Genomic DNA, 17,480 nt, shown 5'->3' on the forward strand with positions numbered 1-17,480 from the left:
TCTTGTCCACTAGGGGGAGCCCTCACTCTGGAGTTACACTTCAGACAGTCGTGTACCATGTTGTGTTGACACAACATGGAGACTATCTATATCATCTGATTTGTCTGTGTAAATATTTGTTTGTGTATTTTAAATAAATTACCAATTATTTTGGTGAGGAGTCGTCTTATATAAACAGTGTCACAATATCTTTTATGAATACAATTGTATGCCATATTGTTGAAATTAATATTTTTGTTCTGCAACAGTAGTTGCGATAGACTAATTCTCAATAATATGTTGACGTTTCACGTAAATATTCCATTTAATTTCAGGGGACATTTAATTGTTATTTTGAGTATTTATTGCACTATATATATATATATATAGTGCAAGAAATATATATATATATATATATATTATGATGATGATAAAAAACTAAAAAACAAAGTGCATGCTATAGTATGTGTAAATAGCCTGATTAACATGGATATTTACTTCCTCCCTTGCGACTGTAACGGACTGTCTCGTGTGTTTTGTATTGGAGTTGGTATGTCCCTTCGCGATTGCCGTAGAGAGGAAAAAGTAACGGGTCTTGAGGGAAACAAAGAATAAAAGAGGGAAGATGGGACTATAATATCCATCGTAATTTTTTACAAGGTAAAAAAATAGGAAGAAAAACAATAAACAGAAGAAAAGAAAACCTACCCTTCTCATTAACTACATTACCCGTAACGCCACACATTTCGCAGTTCCGGCTTCCGGGTTCGATCACTTCCGGTCAGGAAGTTGTCCGACCATAACACATGCTAGCTCGCTAGCTCTTCGTTGACATATTTTTGCCGTAAAGAGGAACAAGTAACGGGTCTTGGGAAAAAAATAATAAAGAGGAAAGCGGTGACTTTAATTTCCATCTCAATTTCTACAAGGAAGAAAACCAGTCAGAAACTTTCCCTTCATTAACTACATTACCCATAACGCCACATATCTCGCAGATCCGGTTTCGATCACTTCCGGTAAGGAAGTAGTCCGATCATAACAAATGCTAGCTCTCCGTTGACATATTTTTGCAACTTTAAATGAGTTTCACGTTTGTTGAATCGTAGAGGTTTCACAGTTAATCATCACGTAAGTGTACCTGAACTATTTAACATAAAAAACACTGTTTCGCTGTAATATATCGTTTAAAGCCATAGTGACAGTGCGCGGTCATCACGTTAACGTAACATCACGTTAGCTTCATTGATTGATGCATTTCTCCGCTGCTCTCTTTTCGTCCATACGGACACACTCGCAGCTGTGTGTGTGTTACTGTCACTGTTGAAAGTATTAATTCGATTTAAAGTAAGTGGAGCCTGGTGGTGCATTTGGGACCCGTGCAGCTGCCTCGTGTCCAGTGTGTCTGCCTTGCGATCTGTGTTGAAGTAGCTGTTGTTTTACATTTGTTTTAGAGGTGTTGTCGACACTTGTACCTGGTATTTGTGTTGAGCGGCAAGTACAAGGACCAATCGGTGCCCTTGCATTGTATTCTCATTGGACTCGACCCACAGGGAGGTGTAGTTCGGTGTTCTAGATTCTCTCCACGGCCAAACAAACCTCCTCTTCCTCAGCAAAGCGTGTAAACATGGAGACGCCGGAGCCGGGCCCAGCGGACGGAGAGGAGCATCTCGTGGAGCTGCGACCTCGGACGCGCTCCAACCCCGAAGGTGCCGAGGACCGCCGCAGCAGCACGGGCAGCCTCGGGGGGAACAGCAACCCCAACAACAACAACGTGTCTCAGCCGGCCGTGGGGAGTCGCGTGGAGGGAGAGGGCGAGGCGTCCAGCGCTCCCAGTTCCACGGCCGCGACCCTGTCGGTAGCGGCAGCTCAGGCCGTCGCCCCCGTCGCATCGGCAGCCGCGGCGCCACTAGCTGCTGCGGCCAAAGAGAGGCCGAAGCCCGCGCAGCAGCCGCCCGCCGCGACGACCCCCATCCCGCCGCCGGCAGAGTACCAGCTCAGAGTTCCACGTGTCAACTGTCCAGAGAAAGTGGTAGGATTCAGGTTTTATCCAACTTCATTCGCCCCTCGAGGCTTATTGTAACCGCTTGTTTCTTCTTCACGGCAGATCATCTGCTTGGACCTTTCCGAGGAGATGTCTTCCTCAAACTTGGAGTCTTTTAACGGGTGAGCCTTCAGTCCTCGGCGCTCGTCATTTTTTTCATTCGTCGTCGCCTCATTTGACCGTCTTTCCAAAAACAAAGGTCGAAAACAAACGCCCTGAATATATCCCAGAAGATGATTGAGATGTTCGTCAGAACTAAACACAAGATCGACAAACGGCACGAGTTCGCCCTGGTGGTGATCAACGACGACGCTCTGTGGGTGAGGGCAGGAATGTTTTATTATGCTGTGTATCCCTGCAACATGTTCTCTGTCCTCCTCCTCTCACACGTGTGTGTCTCAGTTGTCAGGCTTCACCTCTGACCCCAGGGAGCTGTGCAGCTGTCTGTATGACCTGGAGACCAATGTGTGCGAGTCCTTCAGTATCCTTCCACTCACAACTATCTCGGTGCTCTACAGTGGGACATGAAATACATTCCATGTGTTGGGTTTGAGCCTTAACGGTCCTCTATAGACCTTGAAGATCTTCTGAATGTAATGTAAGTTCTGTCTGACTATCTCAACCTGTAAGCACAGGGAACGTGATATCGAAGCGTTTCGCTGAAGGTCAGCTCTTCTTCTTCTTCTTCTTTTGTCCTGGCAGTCGTCAGAAGATCGAGCTGCCGTCGATGGACAACGTCCAGACGGTCCCGCCTCCCTACGTGGTGCGAGCCGTGCTCGTCTACAGCCGCCACGCGGGGCGGCTTCAGTTCAGCCCGTCAGAGGCCGTCAGCGTGAGCATGACACGTCTGCTATTGGAGTCCATGTGTTTCTATTTAACGCGAGTCAGGTTGTTCCTGTTGCTACGCGGTTTGCTTTGAAGTTAACGTTTCTTTTTTTTCCGTTGTCTTGCCGCAGAAGATGCTGCAGTCTCCGTACTTCTTCCTCGATGTGGTTTACCTCCACAACGGGGTGGAGGAGCAGGGGGAGGAGGCCAGCTGGAGGGTGAGTGGAGCCGGCGGCTGCCCGGCTGCACGCTGGTACCGCTCACGATCCAACAGCCTCCCGACGGAGCTGAACGGCCACGGCGGGAATCTGTTTCTGGCTTCATGTGTTTTCTTTCCTCATGTTAATATAGTTTAATAGAGAGAGTTCACTCTTACAGCTGCCATATCCACCACCAGCAATAATGTTATCCAGAGCCACAGCTTCCACCAATACAGTCAGCTGTGTTGTAAACAGTTGGAGCTCAGACGGGTTTTTTTTTGTGATCAAATCTTTTATTGGTTTTCGAGATATGCAAAGGAAAAGATGTACACATTGTACGTATTCAAAGCAGACAAAAACCATAAAAGAATAAAATACAAATAAAAAAGGATATATATATAATTATTATATATAATATTATTATAATAAATATATATTTATTTTCATTGATGCTCTGATGTGCACCGCTGCTGTGATTTTTTCACTGTGGAAAAAATAAAGGAATATATCATATCATATGAATACGGGTAGACACATATTAATATATATAATCACATACCTGCATAGCCTAATACAGACACACACATACATTCTATTAATGTACCCCCCTCCCACTGTTGGTGCTCAGCCTTAATGATGTGTATAGAGTAAAGAAGGACATGGTGATATGGCCAAAACATCGTGTCACCTTGTGGATACATTAAATATCCTGATTATTATTAAACTATTTAAAGATGCAGCATGTTTTGTTGAATACATGCATATCCTATTCCTGCTGTGACACACCGTGGAGCCTCTGCACCTTCCTGTAGTTGCAGTGAACGAATTTAAGTCGAATCACTTGGGCAGGAAGTTGTGAAAAAAAAACCCCCGCTATTCTCTAAATATTTCCATTTTCAATCCGTTTCCTTTCTTTCTGCAGGACACCTATACGTCGTTCTGCAACCTGGACTCGAAGGGCATGTGCTATCGCTTCGAGGTGTCCCTGAGCGGGGCGGCCATCGAGCTGCACAACTGCATGGCCAAGCTCCTGGCCCACCCTCTGCAGAGGCCCTTCCAGAGCCACGCCTCCTACAGCCTGCTGGAGGGGGAGGAGCTACAGGACGTCGAGGCGACGGTGTGAAACGTGGAACTCTCGCGACGTGGTTTATGAAAAAGGGGGTTTTCTAAGTACACCTTTATAACTGAAGGGTTTCACATTGGCAATACTTTGTACGGATATTTGTGAGAACGAGGTGGGGTCCTGAGGAGACAACAGAGTTTTAGCGGGTTACTTAACTCACGTGATGTTTCCATTAAGTCAGGATTGTTCCAAGCCGTAAGAAGTAATAACATTATTTGTTTTTTTGGGCTGTAACACTGCTGGAGGTGTCGTGGATGTCAGAGTCCAGGTAGAAGGAAACAAGGATGATGATTTAAAGCGTCTGGCTTTGTTTAACTTTCTCCCTTACACGACATTGTTCTTTCAAATCATCGCCGCACCGATCGGCCTTAAAGGGTGAGAACGGTGCACGCCTTCGTCTCAAACTGTCACACTGATGTGTTCTGTATCAGACGTCACAACTTCTGTCATATTTCCTTCCCGTTTACGTCATAATGTTCACCTTTTGTCGCCCGTTTTAAATGTTTTTTTTGTTGTGATTTGTGAGTTGTTTTTATCTTAATTTAATTTGTCAGCCGTGTATGTTTTGCAGACTATGAAAGAATGCACATTCATGTCGAAGTGGCCCCTCCTTGTGTTAGTGATCTCTGACGTTGATGGATTGATTGTGGAAAAGGCCCCAAACTGCCAGAGAAACACGTTGTACCGGTGAGCTCCTGCATATTAAAGAAAACACGTGTTGAATCATATTGATTTATTTCATTTTCACATGTGTTTTCTATGGTTTCGCCAGTAGGGGGCAGCAGAGTCCCTCTGGAGAACTGAACTGAAGTACATTAAAAAAATATCTTGTCCAAAAGGTTCTGTGGTCCATGAGGATAGAGAAGTCTTCATCATCGGTTCACTAAACATAATGAAATATATTATTTAATATATATATTATATTAATTTTAGTATATTAATCTATATGATATATAATGAAATAATATATATATATAATACATATAACATGCTGTAATTATATGTATAATATATATATTATATATAATACATATAACATGCTGAAATTATATCTAATTAGAGCATGATTAAGTAGTTATTGAAAACCTTATCTGTTATCCCCTGATAAGTATTACTTCAATGGCCGAGATGTTTTCCTCTGACCCTAAATGTGTCTGCTCAGTTATCTTAAGAGGTGGGTTTTTTTTGTTTGGTTTCCTGTTTTTCGTTCAGAAGTTGATCCGACGTCGGTCCCGACTCCTGATAGCTACTCGTTTTCTGTCACTCTCAACATACCTTCATCATGTAGTTTCTCAGGGAGACAATGGGGAGCAGGAAGAGCCCGGCCTCAGAGGACCTTTCCTCTCTCACACACTTCCCCCAGGAGAGCCGGCTGGTCCTCACGTCATGGCTGCAGATAACGGGGGGGGGGGGGGGGCATGAAGAATGACAGGTCTCTATTGTTTTCATTCTTTCACTCCTCCACTGCCATGACTCCTTTCCGTGCTGGAACAGGATACAGTGGATATTTTCTTTTTGTTTGTTTTTGCATTTTTCTGCTTCTACTCCTCACACAGCTGACATTGTTGAACGTGATTACTCTCTGGCCGCTATATTTAAATGTGACACTGATGGGTGATCTTTTCTGGTTTCTTTTTATAACCGTGTACTCGAGAGACTCTATTCTTCTAATCCACTTTACTTCAGAGGGTAATATTGTACATTTTACTCTATTACAAGTATCTCTCTTTTAAATACAAAACATAAATGTATAAATACAATTTAAATTCCCAATAGCTTGCTGGGGTTATTGCCCGTTTGCTTGTTGGTAATCTAGCCGTGTGCAAAAATAAGTAAAGTTATTATAAAGAGATTAAAATAACAACTTTCTTGACCTAACTTGTACATTTGTATCCCAAGTAGTGATACATTCACTATGCAGTATATATAAATATATTTATATATATTTATGTATATATGTATATATACATATATATGATATATAAGGGAGGAGATAGGGGGAGGAGAGAGGAGAAGAGGGGTGGAGGGAGGAGAGGGGAGAAGGTGGGAGGAGAGGAGGCGAGAGGATGAGAGGGGAGGAGAGAGGTGGAGAGGGGAGGAGAGGAGAGGGGAGGAGGTGGGAGGAGAGAGGCGGAGAGGGGAGGAGAAGGGAGGAGGTGGGAGGAGAAGGGAGGAGAGAGGAGGAGAGGGGAGGAGGTGGAGAGGGGAGGAGAGAGGTGGAGAGGGGAGGAGAGAGGGGAGGAGGTGGGAGGAGAGGGGAGGGCTCCAATGGACTCAAAGTGCCTTCAGCAGCGTTTATAAACATGGCCCCTTCACTCCCATCAGGGTCATTTGTGTAGATTCACAGTGAGACACACACACTTCACCTTGAAGCCTCCACACCTGCTCCACGACGAAGACCACACCTGCTCCACGACGAAGACCACACCTGCTCCACGACGAAGACCACACCTGCTCCACGACGAAGACCCCACCTGGACGGAGGGAATTCCTGGTGGATTTCTCCCAGCCCCGGCGGCCTCTGTTCCTCCTCCTCCAGCCATGTACAGCTCCAGCTACGCCCGGGCCAAGTCGGCCCCGGAGGCCCGAGAGCCGCCGCACAGGCCCAGAGGGAAGAGCTGCGGCTACTACATGAGGATCGTCTTCTTCTTCTCCTCCCTGATCCAGTCCCTCATCATCATCAGCCTGGTGCTCTTCCTCATCTACGGGCAGCCGGAGATGTCTGCAGAGGAGAAGAGGGTCCAGGTCAGTGCAGCCAGCAGGTCACCGTTCATGTGGTCAGGGGTTCAAGTTTTAAGACGTTACACTTGGGTTAGAATGATAATTTGAGATTTAATGAGACTTTAAAGAATCAGATGGAGTCATTTCTGCAGCATCTTTTGATTATAATGTTAGTAAACTGTCTGTGTGGATACACTACCGTATCCATGTTTGGGTTCACTTAGAAATGTCATTTCCAATGAAGATAACATTAAATGAATCATAACTCTCTACATAGATAATGTGTACATGACTATTCTCTGGTGGTTAATGAAGTCTCTACAGAGGTGTGTAGAGGCCCATCTTCAGTGTTCTAATGGTACATATAACATGTTATATATAGCATATAATATAACATATAACATAATATAACATATAATATATAATATAACATATAACATAACATATAATATAACATATATATAATATAACATATAATATATAATATAAGATATAATATAACATATAATATAATATATAAGATAACATATAATATAACATATAATATAACATATAATATATAAGATATAATATAACATATAATATATTATATAATATAACATAATATAACATATGATATATAATATAACATATAATATAATATATAACATATAATATAACATATAATATATAATATAACATATAATATATAATATAACATATAATATAAAATATAATATAAAATATAACATATAATATAACATATAATATATAATATAACATATAATATAACATATAAGATATAATATAACATATAATATAACATATAATATAACATATACTATATAATATAACATATAACATATAATATAACATATAATATAACATAATATAACATATAATATAACATATAATATATAATATACATATAACATATAATATAATATAACATATAACATATAATATACATATAACATATAATATACATATAACATATAATATAACATATAATATAACATATAATATATAACATATAATATAACATATAATATAACATATAATAACATATAATATGCTCTTCGTCGCGCTGCAGGAGCTGGAGCTGAACTTCAACCGGCTGAGTGAGATAAATCTGCAGCTGAGGAAGGAGAAGGCCGAGGCGGCCGCTCAGCTCGGGGCGCGCTCCGCTGAGAGAGCCGCTCTGGAGGCCGAGCTGGCCAAGCTGAAGGTCGACGCCGGCAAGCTGGAGGTCACGTTCAAGGACAAGCTGGTGAGCAGAGGACTCTGGTCGTTGTGTGGTCTACACACACCTGCATCTTTTTTAAAAAGCTTTTCTTAAATCTTAAAATATGTCACGATGCGCTGAACAACATGATTATATTTCTAGTTTCCTTGTTGGTGACCAGCAGATCCTGAAGTTACTAAAATACTCAATGACAAGGGAACGCGTTGGAAGAGTCACTGAAGTAAAAGTATTTATGTTTAACCAGGAACATGTTTAAAAGTCCTCGATGTGATATGTTATATATTATATCATGAGAGTATCATGTGTTGATGTAACAGCAGGATTTATGATTGATTAATATTCACAATTAACCAATTGATTGATTGATTGATTGGTTGATTGGTTGGTTTGTTGATTGGTTGATTGATTGATTCGTTGGTTGGTTGGTTGATTGGTTGGTTGGTTGGTTGATTGATTGGTTTGAAGAACTTGAAATGGAAATCAGAATCACACAATAATGAACAAGCAAACTTATTACAAATAATTACGAGGAAAATAAATACTCACATTCGTGATGCTGGCACCGTGAAATATACAAGACGATTACCAGAGTATTTTATTGATTGATTTTCTGTCAATCGATCTATTTAATCTTTTTAGCTCTTAATTGTATAAACTGCTGGATAGTTTAATTTCGAGCTCTTCGTGTGTTTTGTGGGTAATGTGTGAATTTGTAAAGTAACTAAAGATGTCAGATAATCGTCATGGAAACATCTAAAATGTATAAAGAAGCATCAAATGAACTCAAGTGGAGTTCAAGTACCTCACATTTGTTCTTCGGTAAATGAGTTGGGTACTATTTTGATGGTCATTAGTCATATCTTATATATGCATATATATAGATATTTATATATATATTATATATGTATATATTTATATTATATATTTATATTGTATATATTATATATGCATATATATATTATATATATTTAAAAATATATATATATTTATATTGTATATATTATATATGCATATATATATTATATTATATATATAAAAAATAATAATAATATATTATATATATATATATATATATATATCTACAGATGTATTGTTTCTTTCCATTCCAGGCCAGCTGTGAGAGGATGAGTGCAGCGACCGTCAGCATGATGGCCCGCCGCCCCCCCGCCGCTCCGTTCCAGCCACCCCCCATGTACACGCCCAGTGGTAAGAAGTTTAATCTAAGGCGATAATACTGGTATAAATGTTTAAAGTATTAATCTCTTGAGGAACATCAGAAATGTTCTCAACAACAAATGTTTGTTTGAAATATTTCATTAAAGTCTGTGTGGCTCAGAGAAGACTAAATGTTCTGACTGTAACTAAATAGATAGGTAAGTAAGTATGTAAACAAGTAGATAAGTAAGTAAGTATGTAAGTAAATTAGTAAGCAAACAAGTAGATAAGTATGTAAGTAAGTAAGTAAATAAGTAGATAAGTCAGTAAGTACACTACCGTTCAAAAGTTTGGGATCACCCAGACAATTTCGTGTTTTCCATGAAAACTCACACTTTTATTTATCAAATGAGTTGCAAAATGTATAGAAAATATAGTCAAGACATTGACAAGGTTAGAAATAATGATTTGTATTTGAAGTATTAATTTTTTTCTTCAAACTTTGCTTTCGTCAAAGAATGCTCCTTTTGCAGCAATTCCAGCATTGCAGACCTTTGGCATTCTAGCTGGTAATTTGTTGAGGTAATCTGTTGAAATGTCACCCCACGCTTCCTGAAGCACCTCCACAAGTTGGATTGGCTTGATGGGCACTTCTTGAGGACCATACGGTCAAGCTGCTCCCACAACAGCTCAATGGGGTTGAGATCTGGTGACTGGCCACTCCATTACAGACAGCAAGCTGCCTGCTTCTTCCCTCAATAGTTCTTGCACAATGTGGAGGTGTGCTTTGGGTCATTGTCCTGTTGGAGGAGGACATTGGCTCCAATCAAGCGCTGCCCACAGGGTATGGCATGGCGTTGCAAAATGGAGTGATAGCCTTCCTTATTTAAAATCCCTTTGACCTGGTACAAATCTCCCACTTTCCCAGCACCAAAGCAGCCCCAGACCATCACATGACCTCCACCATGCTTGACAGATGGTGTCAGGCACTCTTCCAGCATCTTTTCACCTGTTCTCGTCTCACAAATGTTCTTCTGTGTGATCCAAACACCTCAAACTTGGATTCATCTGTCCAGAACACCTTTTTCCAATCTTCCTCTGTCCAATGCCTGTGTTCTTTTGCCCATACCAATCTTTTCTTTTGATTGGCCAGTCTCAGATATGGCTTTTCTTTGCCACTCTGCCTAGAAGGCCAGCATCCCGGAGTCGCCTCTTCACTGTCGACGTTGACCCTGACGTTTGGTGGGTACCATTTAAAGAAGCTGCCAGTTGAGGACCTGTGAGGCGTCTATTTCTCAAACTAGAGACTCTAATGTACTTGTCTTCTTGCTGAGTTGTGCACCGGGACCTCCCACTTCTCTTTCTGCTCTGGTTAGAGCCCGTTTGTGCTGTTCTCTGAAGGGAGTAGTACACACCGCTGGAGGAAATTTTCAGTTTCTTTGCAATTTCTCTCATGGAATAGCCTTCATTTCTAAGAACAAGAATAGACTGGCGAGTTTCACAGGAAACTTCTTTTTTTCTGGCCATTTTGAGAGTCTTATCGAACCCACAAATGTGATGCTCCAGATAATCAACTAGCTCAAAGGAAGGCCAGTTTTATAGCTTCTCTCATCAGCAAAACAGTTTTCAGCTGTGCTAACATAATTGCACAAGGGTTTTCAAGGGTTTTCTAATCATCCATTAGTCTTCTAAGGCGTTTAGCAAACACAATGTACCATTAGAACACTGGAGTGATCGTTGATGGAAATGGGCCTCTATACACCTCTGGAGATATTTAATTAGAAACCAGATGTTTCCACCTAGAATAGTCATTTACCACATTAACAATGTATAGAGTGTATTTCTGATTGATTTAATGTTATCTTCATTGAAAAAAACAATGCTTTTCTTTGAAAAATAAGGACATTTCTAAGTGATCCCAAACTTTTGAATGGTAGTGTATGTAAGTAAGAAAGTAAGGAGGTAAGTAAGTAAATATGTAGGTAAATAAGTAGGTAACTAAGTAGGTAAGTATGTAAGTAAGTATATAATTAAGAAAGTAAGTAGGTAAGTCAGTAAAAGTTGGTGCAGTAAAATAAATAAACAGAAGATAAAAAGCATATGAAATGACTAATAACTGATGATTACATAATGCACTGAACATCACTGAGTATTTGTACAATGAGTCTTTAGATAACGGTTCCATAACACTGAAGTCTGAAGTAAGATCCTTCTCAGTGGAGGTGAAGACGCTGCAGACGCTCATCGCGCAGCAGAAGGCGATGATCCAGCTGCTGGAGGCCAACTTCACCCAGACGGTCCAGTACCTGAGCCAGGAGCGGGACGGCGCCCTCCGGGAGCGGGACGCCCACCACCACGACGCCATCGGCCTGCGCAAGGACAACGCCATGCTGAGGGGGCGGCTCGCCGCCTACACCAGGTACCGGCTCCACGGGCATCGAGGATGTATATCCAGAATGTTAAGAGACACTAGCGTTCAAAAGTTTAGGGTCACCCAGACAGTTTGGTGTTTTCCATGAAAACTCTCACTTTTATTTATTAATGAATATAAAATCTAGTCAAGACGTTGAGGTTATGAATAATGATGTTTATTGTAAATATTAATGTAGTTCTTCTTGTGGCTCAAAGGAAGGCCAGTTTTATAGCTTCTCTCAGCAGCATAACTGTTTTCAGCTGCGCTCACATAAAAAGGGTTTAAAGGGTTTTCGACCCCTCCGCTAGTCTTCTAAGGCGATAACACAATGTACCACTAGAACCCTGGAGATGGGCCTCTACACACCTCTGGAGAGACTTCAACACCAGAGAATAGTCATCTACACATTAACTATGGAGAGAGTTATGATTCATTTAATGTTATCTTCAAAAACAGTGATTTGAAGAATAAGGACATTTCTAATTGACTCCAAACTTTTAGTAGTGAATATAAAAACACATTAAAGTTTGACATTTGTTGTTTTTGAACCAGGAAGTGCAAAGAGGACTTTGCTCAGTCTCTGGATGGGATCAAAACCGTGACGAGCAACTTCCTGAACAAGATCAACAACCTGTTCCCCCACCAGCTGACCTTTCACCTCACCTGCGACCGCCAGCAGGACCAGATGGAGAAGATCCGGAGCAGCTGCACCAACCTGTCCAGAGACGTGGAGAACAAGTTCCAGCTGTACCTGGACAACGTGGGCCACAAGGTGAGCAGGCCGGCAGGGACTGGACCGATGAGAGGGTGTGTGTGTGTGTGTGTGTGTGTGAGTGTGTGTGAGTGTGTGTGAGTGTGTGAGTGTGTGTGTGTGAGTGTGAGTGTGTGAGTGTGTGAGTGTGAGTGTGTGAGTGTGAGTGTGTGTGTGTGTGAGTGTGTGTGAGTGAGTGTGTGTGTGTGTGAGTGTGAGTGTGTGAGTGTGAGTGTGAGTGTGTGTGAGTGTGTGAGTGTGTGTGTGTGAGTGTGTGTGTGAGTGTGAGTGTGAGTGTGAGAGTGTGAGTGTGAGTGTGTGTGTGTGTGTGTGTGTGGACTAGAAGTTTAAAGTTGCATTAAATCAAATTACTCGATGAAAGTAAATTGTAGTTTTCCACATGTGGAATATTCCAAATAACAAACTGAAGAGGAAGCCTGTTTCTGGAGGAAGTGCCTCGCGACCTCTGAGGCGACCTCTGAGGCGACCTCGAGGTCACAGCGAGACAAAGTGAAATGGCTTTTGGTTTTCTGCTGACGCAGCAGAACAATAACATGAAATAGAATCTTTAAAACATCACTTTTTATTTAAAGTTGTGCGTCCTCCGTCAGAAGTGAGAGTAAACATTTATTTTGACACCAATAAAAACACATTTTGTTAGTAGGTAAATAAGCAAGTAAATAAGTAAATAAGTAAGTAAATAAATAAGTAATAAAGAAGTAAATAAGTAAATATATATGTATATAAGTAAATAAGTCAATACATAATTAAGTAAGTAAATAGGTAAGTAAGTAAATAAGTAAGTATTTTTATGCACGGTTTGAGGCTAGCAACAACAGCGCTAGCTCGCCGGCTAACAACAACACCGTTAGCGTAGCCGAGGTGAGTTCTACCGCTGGGGATGAACACACACTCTCTGTGACCGAGCACAGTGTGAGGAGGGCTCTGTTGAGGGTGAACACCAGGAAAGCTGCAGGTCCAGATGGCATATCTGGGCGAGTACTGAAGACCTGTGCTAACCAGCTAGCTCCAGTGTTCACCACAATATTCAACCTCTCCCTGGCTGAGTCCGTGGTCCCCGCCTGCTTCAAGAGATCCACTATTGTCCCTGTGCCCAAGAATGCTTCTCCAGCATGTATGAATGACTACCGACCGGTGGCCCTCACCTCGGTGGTCATGAAATGCTTTGAGAGGCTGATAAAGGACTACATCTGCGCCTTCCTCCTTCCTCCATGGACCCGCTGCAGTTTGCTTATCGCCCAAACAGATCCACGGATGATGCTGTCTCCCAGGTACTGCACACCACACTCTCTCATCTGGACAGCCAGAGGGGGCTATGTGAGACTGCTGTTCATTGATTATAGTTCAGCTTTCAACACCATAGTCTCTCTCTATCTGGCCGGCAAGCTGATTGAGCTGGGACTGAACACCCCTGTGTGCTTGGATCCTGGACTTCCTGACCGCCAGGCCACAGGTGGTCAGGGTGGGCAGACACACCTCAAACCCCTCACCCTGAACACAGGATCCCCAGGGTTGCGTCCTCAGCCCCTACTGTACTCCCTGTACACACATGACTGTGTGGCCAGGTTCAGCTCAACACCATCATCAAGTTTGCGGATGACACAGTGGTGGTGGGCCTGATCTCCGACAACGACGAGAAGGCCTACCTGGAGGAAGTTGCTGATCTGTCACTCTGGTGCCAGGACAACAGCCTCATCATGAATGTCACCAAAACTAAGGAGCTGATTGTGGACTTTAGGAGGGTACAACAACAGAGGACGTACTCACCACTGGGGATTAACGGGACTACTGTGGAGAGGGTGAGCGGGTATAAATACCTGGGAGTCCACATCACCGAGGATCTGACATGGTCAACAAACACAGACACTCTGGTGAGAAAGGCAAGGCAGCGCCTCTACCACCTCAGGCAGCTGAGGAAATTTAAAGTTTCCCAGAGGATCCTTCAGTCCTTCTACTCTGGAGCTGTAGAGAGCGTCCTGACAGGAAGCATCACAGCCTGGTTTGGCAACTGCTCCGCTCAGGACAGGAAGGCTCTGCAGAGAGTAGTGCGTTCGGCTGAACGCACTATTGGAACTACACTCCCACCCTGCAGGACTTGTACACCAGGAGGTGCAGAACCAGAGCCGGCAGGATCATGAAGGATCCTCACCACCCCAACAACAGACTGTTTCAGCTGCTGCGGTCAGGCAGGCGCCTCCGTAGTCACGCTGCAAGAACAGAGAGACTGAGACGGAGTTTCTTTCCTCAGGCCATCAGGACTGTGAACTCCGACCTCACCAGGACCCCCACATAGACCCACACAACTGCCCCTCTTAGGCACACACACACACACACACACACACACACACACTTACTGTAAATATTGTGTTGTTTTTTATTGTAAATAGTGTGTACTTGTTGCCCTTGCACATTCCTGCTGAGCATTGCCACTTTCATTTCACTGCACACCCTGTGTGTGTATGTGACAAATAAAACATCTTGAATCTTGAATCTTGAATCTTGAAGTAAATAAATACGTAAGTAAATAATTAAATATATAAGTAAGTATATAAGTAAGTAGGTAACGAAGTAAGTAACTTCTTCTTCTTCTTTTTCCTCCTCCTCCTCCTCCTCCTCCTCAGGTGGCAGAGATCCAGGCCAAGTCCAGTATGATGGAGGTGCAGAACTCCGGCCTGACCTCTGACCTGCAGCAGTGTGAACGCACACACAGCGAGGCGGTCGCCGAGGCAACCAGGCAGCAGCAGCTCACGCAGACCGCCCACGACAACCAGGTGTGTGTGTGTGTGTGTGTGAGATAAGTCATTTGCATATCATTTTGTTGTCATTCCATTGAACAATACAACATGTCATGTTTGTTTCCAGGTGGAGAAGTTGCTGGTGGAGCAGAATCAGCTGCGAGAGCAGAAGCAGCAGCAGGAGGAGCGTTTGGTCCAGAGAGAACGAGAGCTGCAGAACCTCCAGCAGACGTTCTCCGCTCAGCCCAACGCCAAGGTAGAGTAGAACCAGAAGAATCACGGTTCTTTAAAAGGCTTTGTGGTTCTACGAAGAACCATCACCTACTGGAGAACCATTCTGGAAATGGTGCTTAAAGAACCATTTGTTGAAGGTTCTTTGAGACCCCTTTGTAGGTTCTAGGAAGAACTCTTTAAGGAAATGGTTCCTTTCAAGAACCCTGGTTTGAAAGGTTCTTTGAGGAACCAGATATGGTGCCTTAACGAACAATTTTTGAAGGTTCTTTGAGAAACCTATATCGGTTCTTTGTGGAACTATTTGAGGAAATGGTTGGTTCTTTAAAGAACCCTGGTGTGAAAGGTTTTGTGGAACCAAAAATGGTTCCTTAACGAACCTCTTTTTAAAGAACCTTTTTTAAGGTTCTTTAAGGCACCATTATAGGTTCTATGAAGAACACTTTAAGGAAATGGTTTCTTTAAAGATCCCTGGTGTGAAAGGTTCTTTGAGGAACCAGAAATGGTGCCTTAAAGAACCATGTTTCTGAAGGTTCTTTGAAGAACCCTGGTTGAGCCTTTTAGAGGAGATGTAGTGCACTGATTAGATGGGCAGCAGTGAGGAGGCGAGGAGGTGAGGAGCAGCTGAAGGACACGATAACAAAGGAGAACACATGTTGAACCCCAAAGTCACGACTTATCCGTGTTTATTTATTGTTGAACAATAACTAACGCTGGTCTGTTCTCTTCCAGCCCGTCGTCCCTCAGGCTCCTGCTGGAGCGTCTGGCTTCAGGAGAACTCCCACGGTAAACAAATAAAAAACCTAGAACCTCATGTAGAGGAATACATCACAATAAAAGATCATGAACTATGTATATGAAGTGTAAAAAGAAAGTATCGTAGAGTGTGGTATCGTGTCGGTTAATCAGACTTCAGTTATTTGCTCTCCTGTGCTGTAAGGAGCCTCATGTGTGATTATACCCAATATTTTGTCTTTCAGGTGAGATGAAGAGTAATCATCATCAAGCGCCCCAGTGATCAACATATTGCCTTTAAACATTTTTTAAGGACATGTATATATTCCTGATTCAACACGACTTGTAAATACGCTAAGTGACATATTTACTGTGCATGCTTTTGAAATATTTCTTTTTAGCTCTTCATAAAAATTAAAGATGAAGTAGTATTTTAAACTTCCTGTGAGTGAGAATTGCTGTGAATAGCCTCCCAGATCTCCGTGACACCGTGTACATATTGTTCTGTTGAGTGTCGGTTTCTGCTGTGAAGAAGAATCTTATTTAGATTTTAATTTAAATGAAAAGCACCTCCCTGTATTGTTTGTCTTCTGGCTCACTTGACTGCTATAAACAGAATACTCCTAAAATAGAGACGTGTATGTTTCCTATTGGTTCACAAGCGCTTGAACGCGTCTCCAGTCCTGAGAACCGTGTCGGGAGCCGGTCGGAAGACATCGGGCATTATTGGACTGGAAGTACTTTTGTTTTTACGAGTTCAGCGCAGTAACCGCTAAATAAACCGCTCTGGTATTTTACTACTTCCCTTTTCTATTTTCATAAGAACAAGACGATGGCAGCAGCTGTGTTGTCTTTGAACCGCTTTATGATTATTGTATTTTTTAAGTACAGAAACACGGTACTCAAAATAAAATAAAAAAGGAATGAAAATGTTTAGAGTCCCAGGAGGAGAAAGTTTCAGGAGGACGAAGTTTCAGGAGAATGAAGTCCCAGGAGGACGAAGTTTCAGGAGGAGGAAGTTTTAAGAGAATGAAGTTTCTGGAGGACGACGTTTCAGGAGGATGAAGTTTGAGGAGAACGAAGTTTCAGGAGGACGAAGTTTCAGGAGGACGAAGTTTCTGGAGGACGAAGTTTCTGGAGGACGAAGTTTCAGGAGAACGAAGTTTCTGGAGGACGAAGTTTCAGGAGGAGGAAGTTTCTGGAGGATGAAGTTTCAGGAGAACGAAGTTTCAGGAGGACAAAGTTTCAGGAGGATGAAGTTTCTGGAGGACGAAGTTTCTGGAGGACGAAGTTTGAGGAGGACGAAGTTTCAGGAGGAGGAAGTT

At 42.4% G+C, this 17,480-nt stretch overlaps 2 protein-coding genes across 2 annotated transcripts; both read left to right on the top strand.

Moving 5' to 3' along the window:
• The first annotated feature begins 999 nt into the window (after positions 1-999).
• Positions 1,000-4,891, top strand: babam1 (BRISC and BRCA1 A complex member 1). The gene is made up of 9 exons (XM_056414594.1): positions 1,000-1,107; positions 1,590-2,008; positions 2,084-2,142; positions 2,220-2,340; positions 2,423-2,501; positions 2,594-2,618; positions 2,723-2,852; positions 2,977-3,063; positions 3,968-4,891. Exons 2-9 carry the CDS (start codon positions 1,604-1,606, stop codon positions 4,166-4,168), a joined length of 1,107 nt encoding a protein of 368 aa, XP_056270569.1. The 5' UTR covers positions 1,000-1,107; positions 1,590-1,603; the 3' UTR covers positions 4,169-4,891.
• A 1,619-nt stretch (positions 4,892-6,510) lies between these two features.
• Positions 6,511-16,788, top strand: plvapb (plasmalemma vesicle associated protein b). The gene is made up of 9 exons (XM_056415451.1): positions 6,511-6,913; positions 7,962-8,138; positions 9,224-9,320; positions 11,487-11,688; positions 12,235-12,454; positions 15,076-15,225; positions 15,317-15,445; positions 16,153-16,206; positions 16,401-16,788. Exons 1-9 carry the CDS (start codon positions 6,710-6,712, stop codon positions 16,407-16,409), a joined length of 1,242 nt encoding a protein of 413 aa, XP_056271426.1. The 5' UTR covers positions 6,511-6,709; the 3' UTR covers positions 16,410-16,788.
• The last annotated feature ends 692 nt before the right edge of the window (positions 16,789-17,480 follow it).

Source organism: Pseudoliparis swirei, chromosome 5, assembly GCF_029220125.1.
Source record: "Pseudoliparis swirei isolate HS2019 ecotype Mariana Trench chromosome 5, NWPU_hadal_v1, whole genome shotgun sequence".
Lineage (NCBI taxonomy): Eukaryota > Metazoa > Chordata > Actinopteri > Perciformes > Liparidae > Pseudoliparis > Pseudoliparis swirei.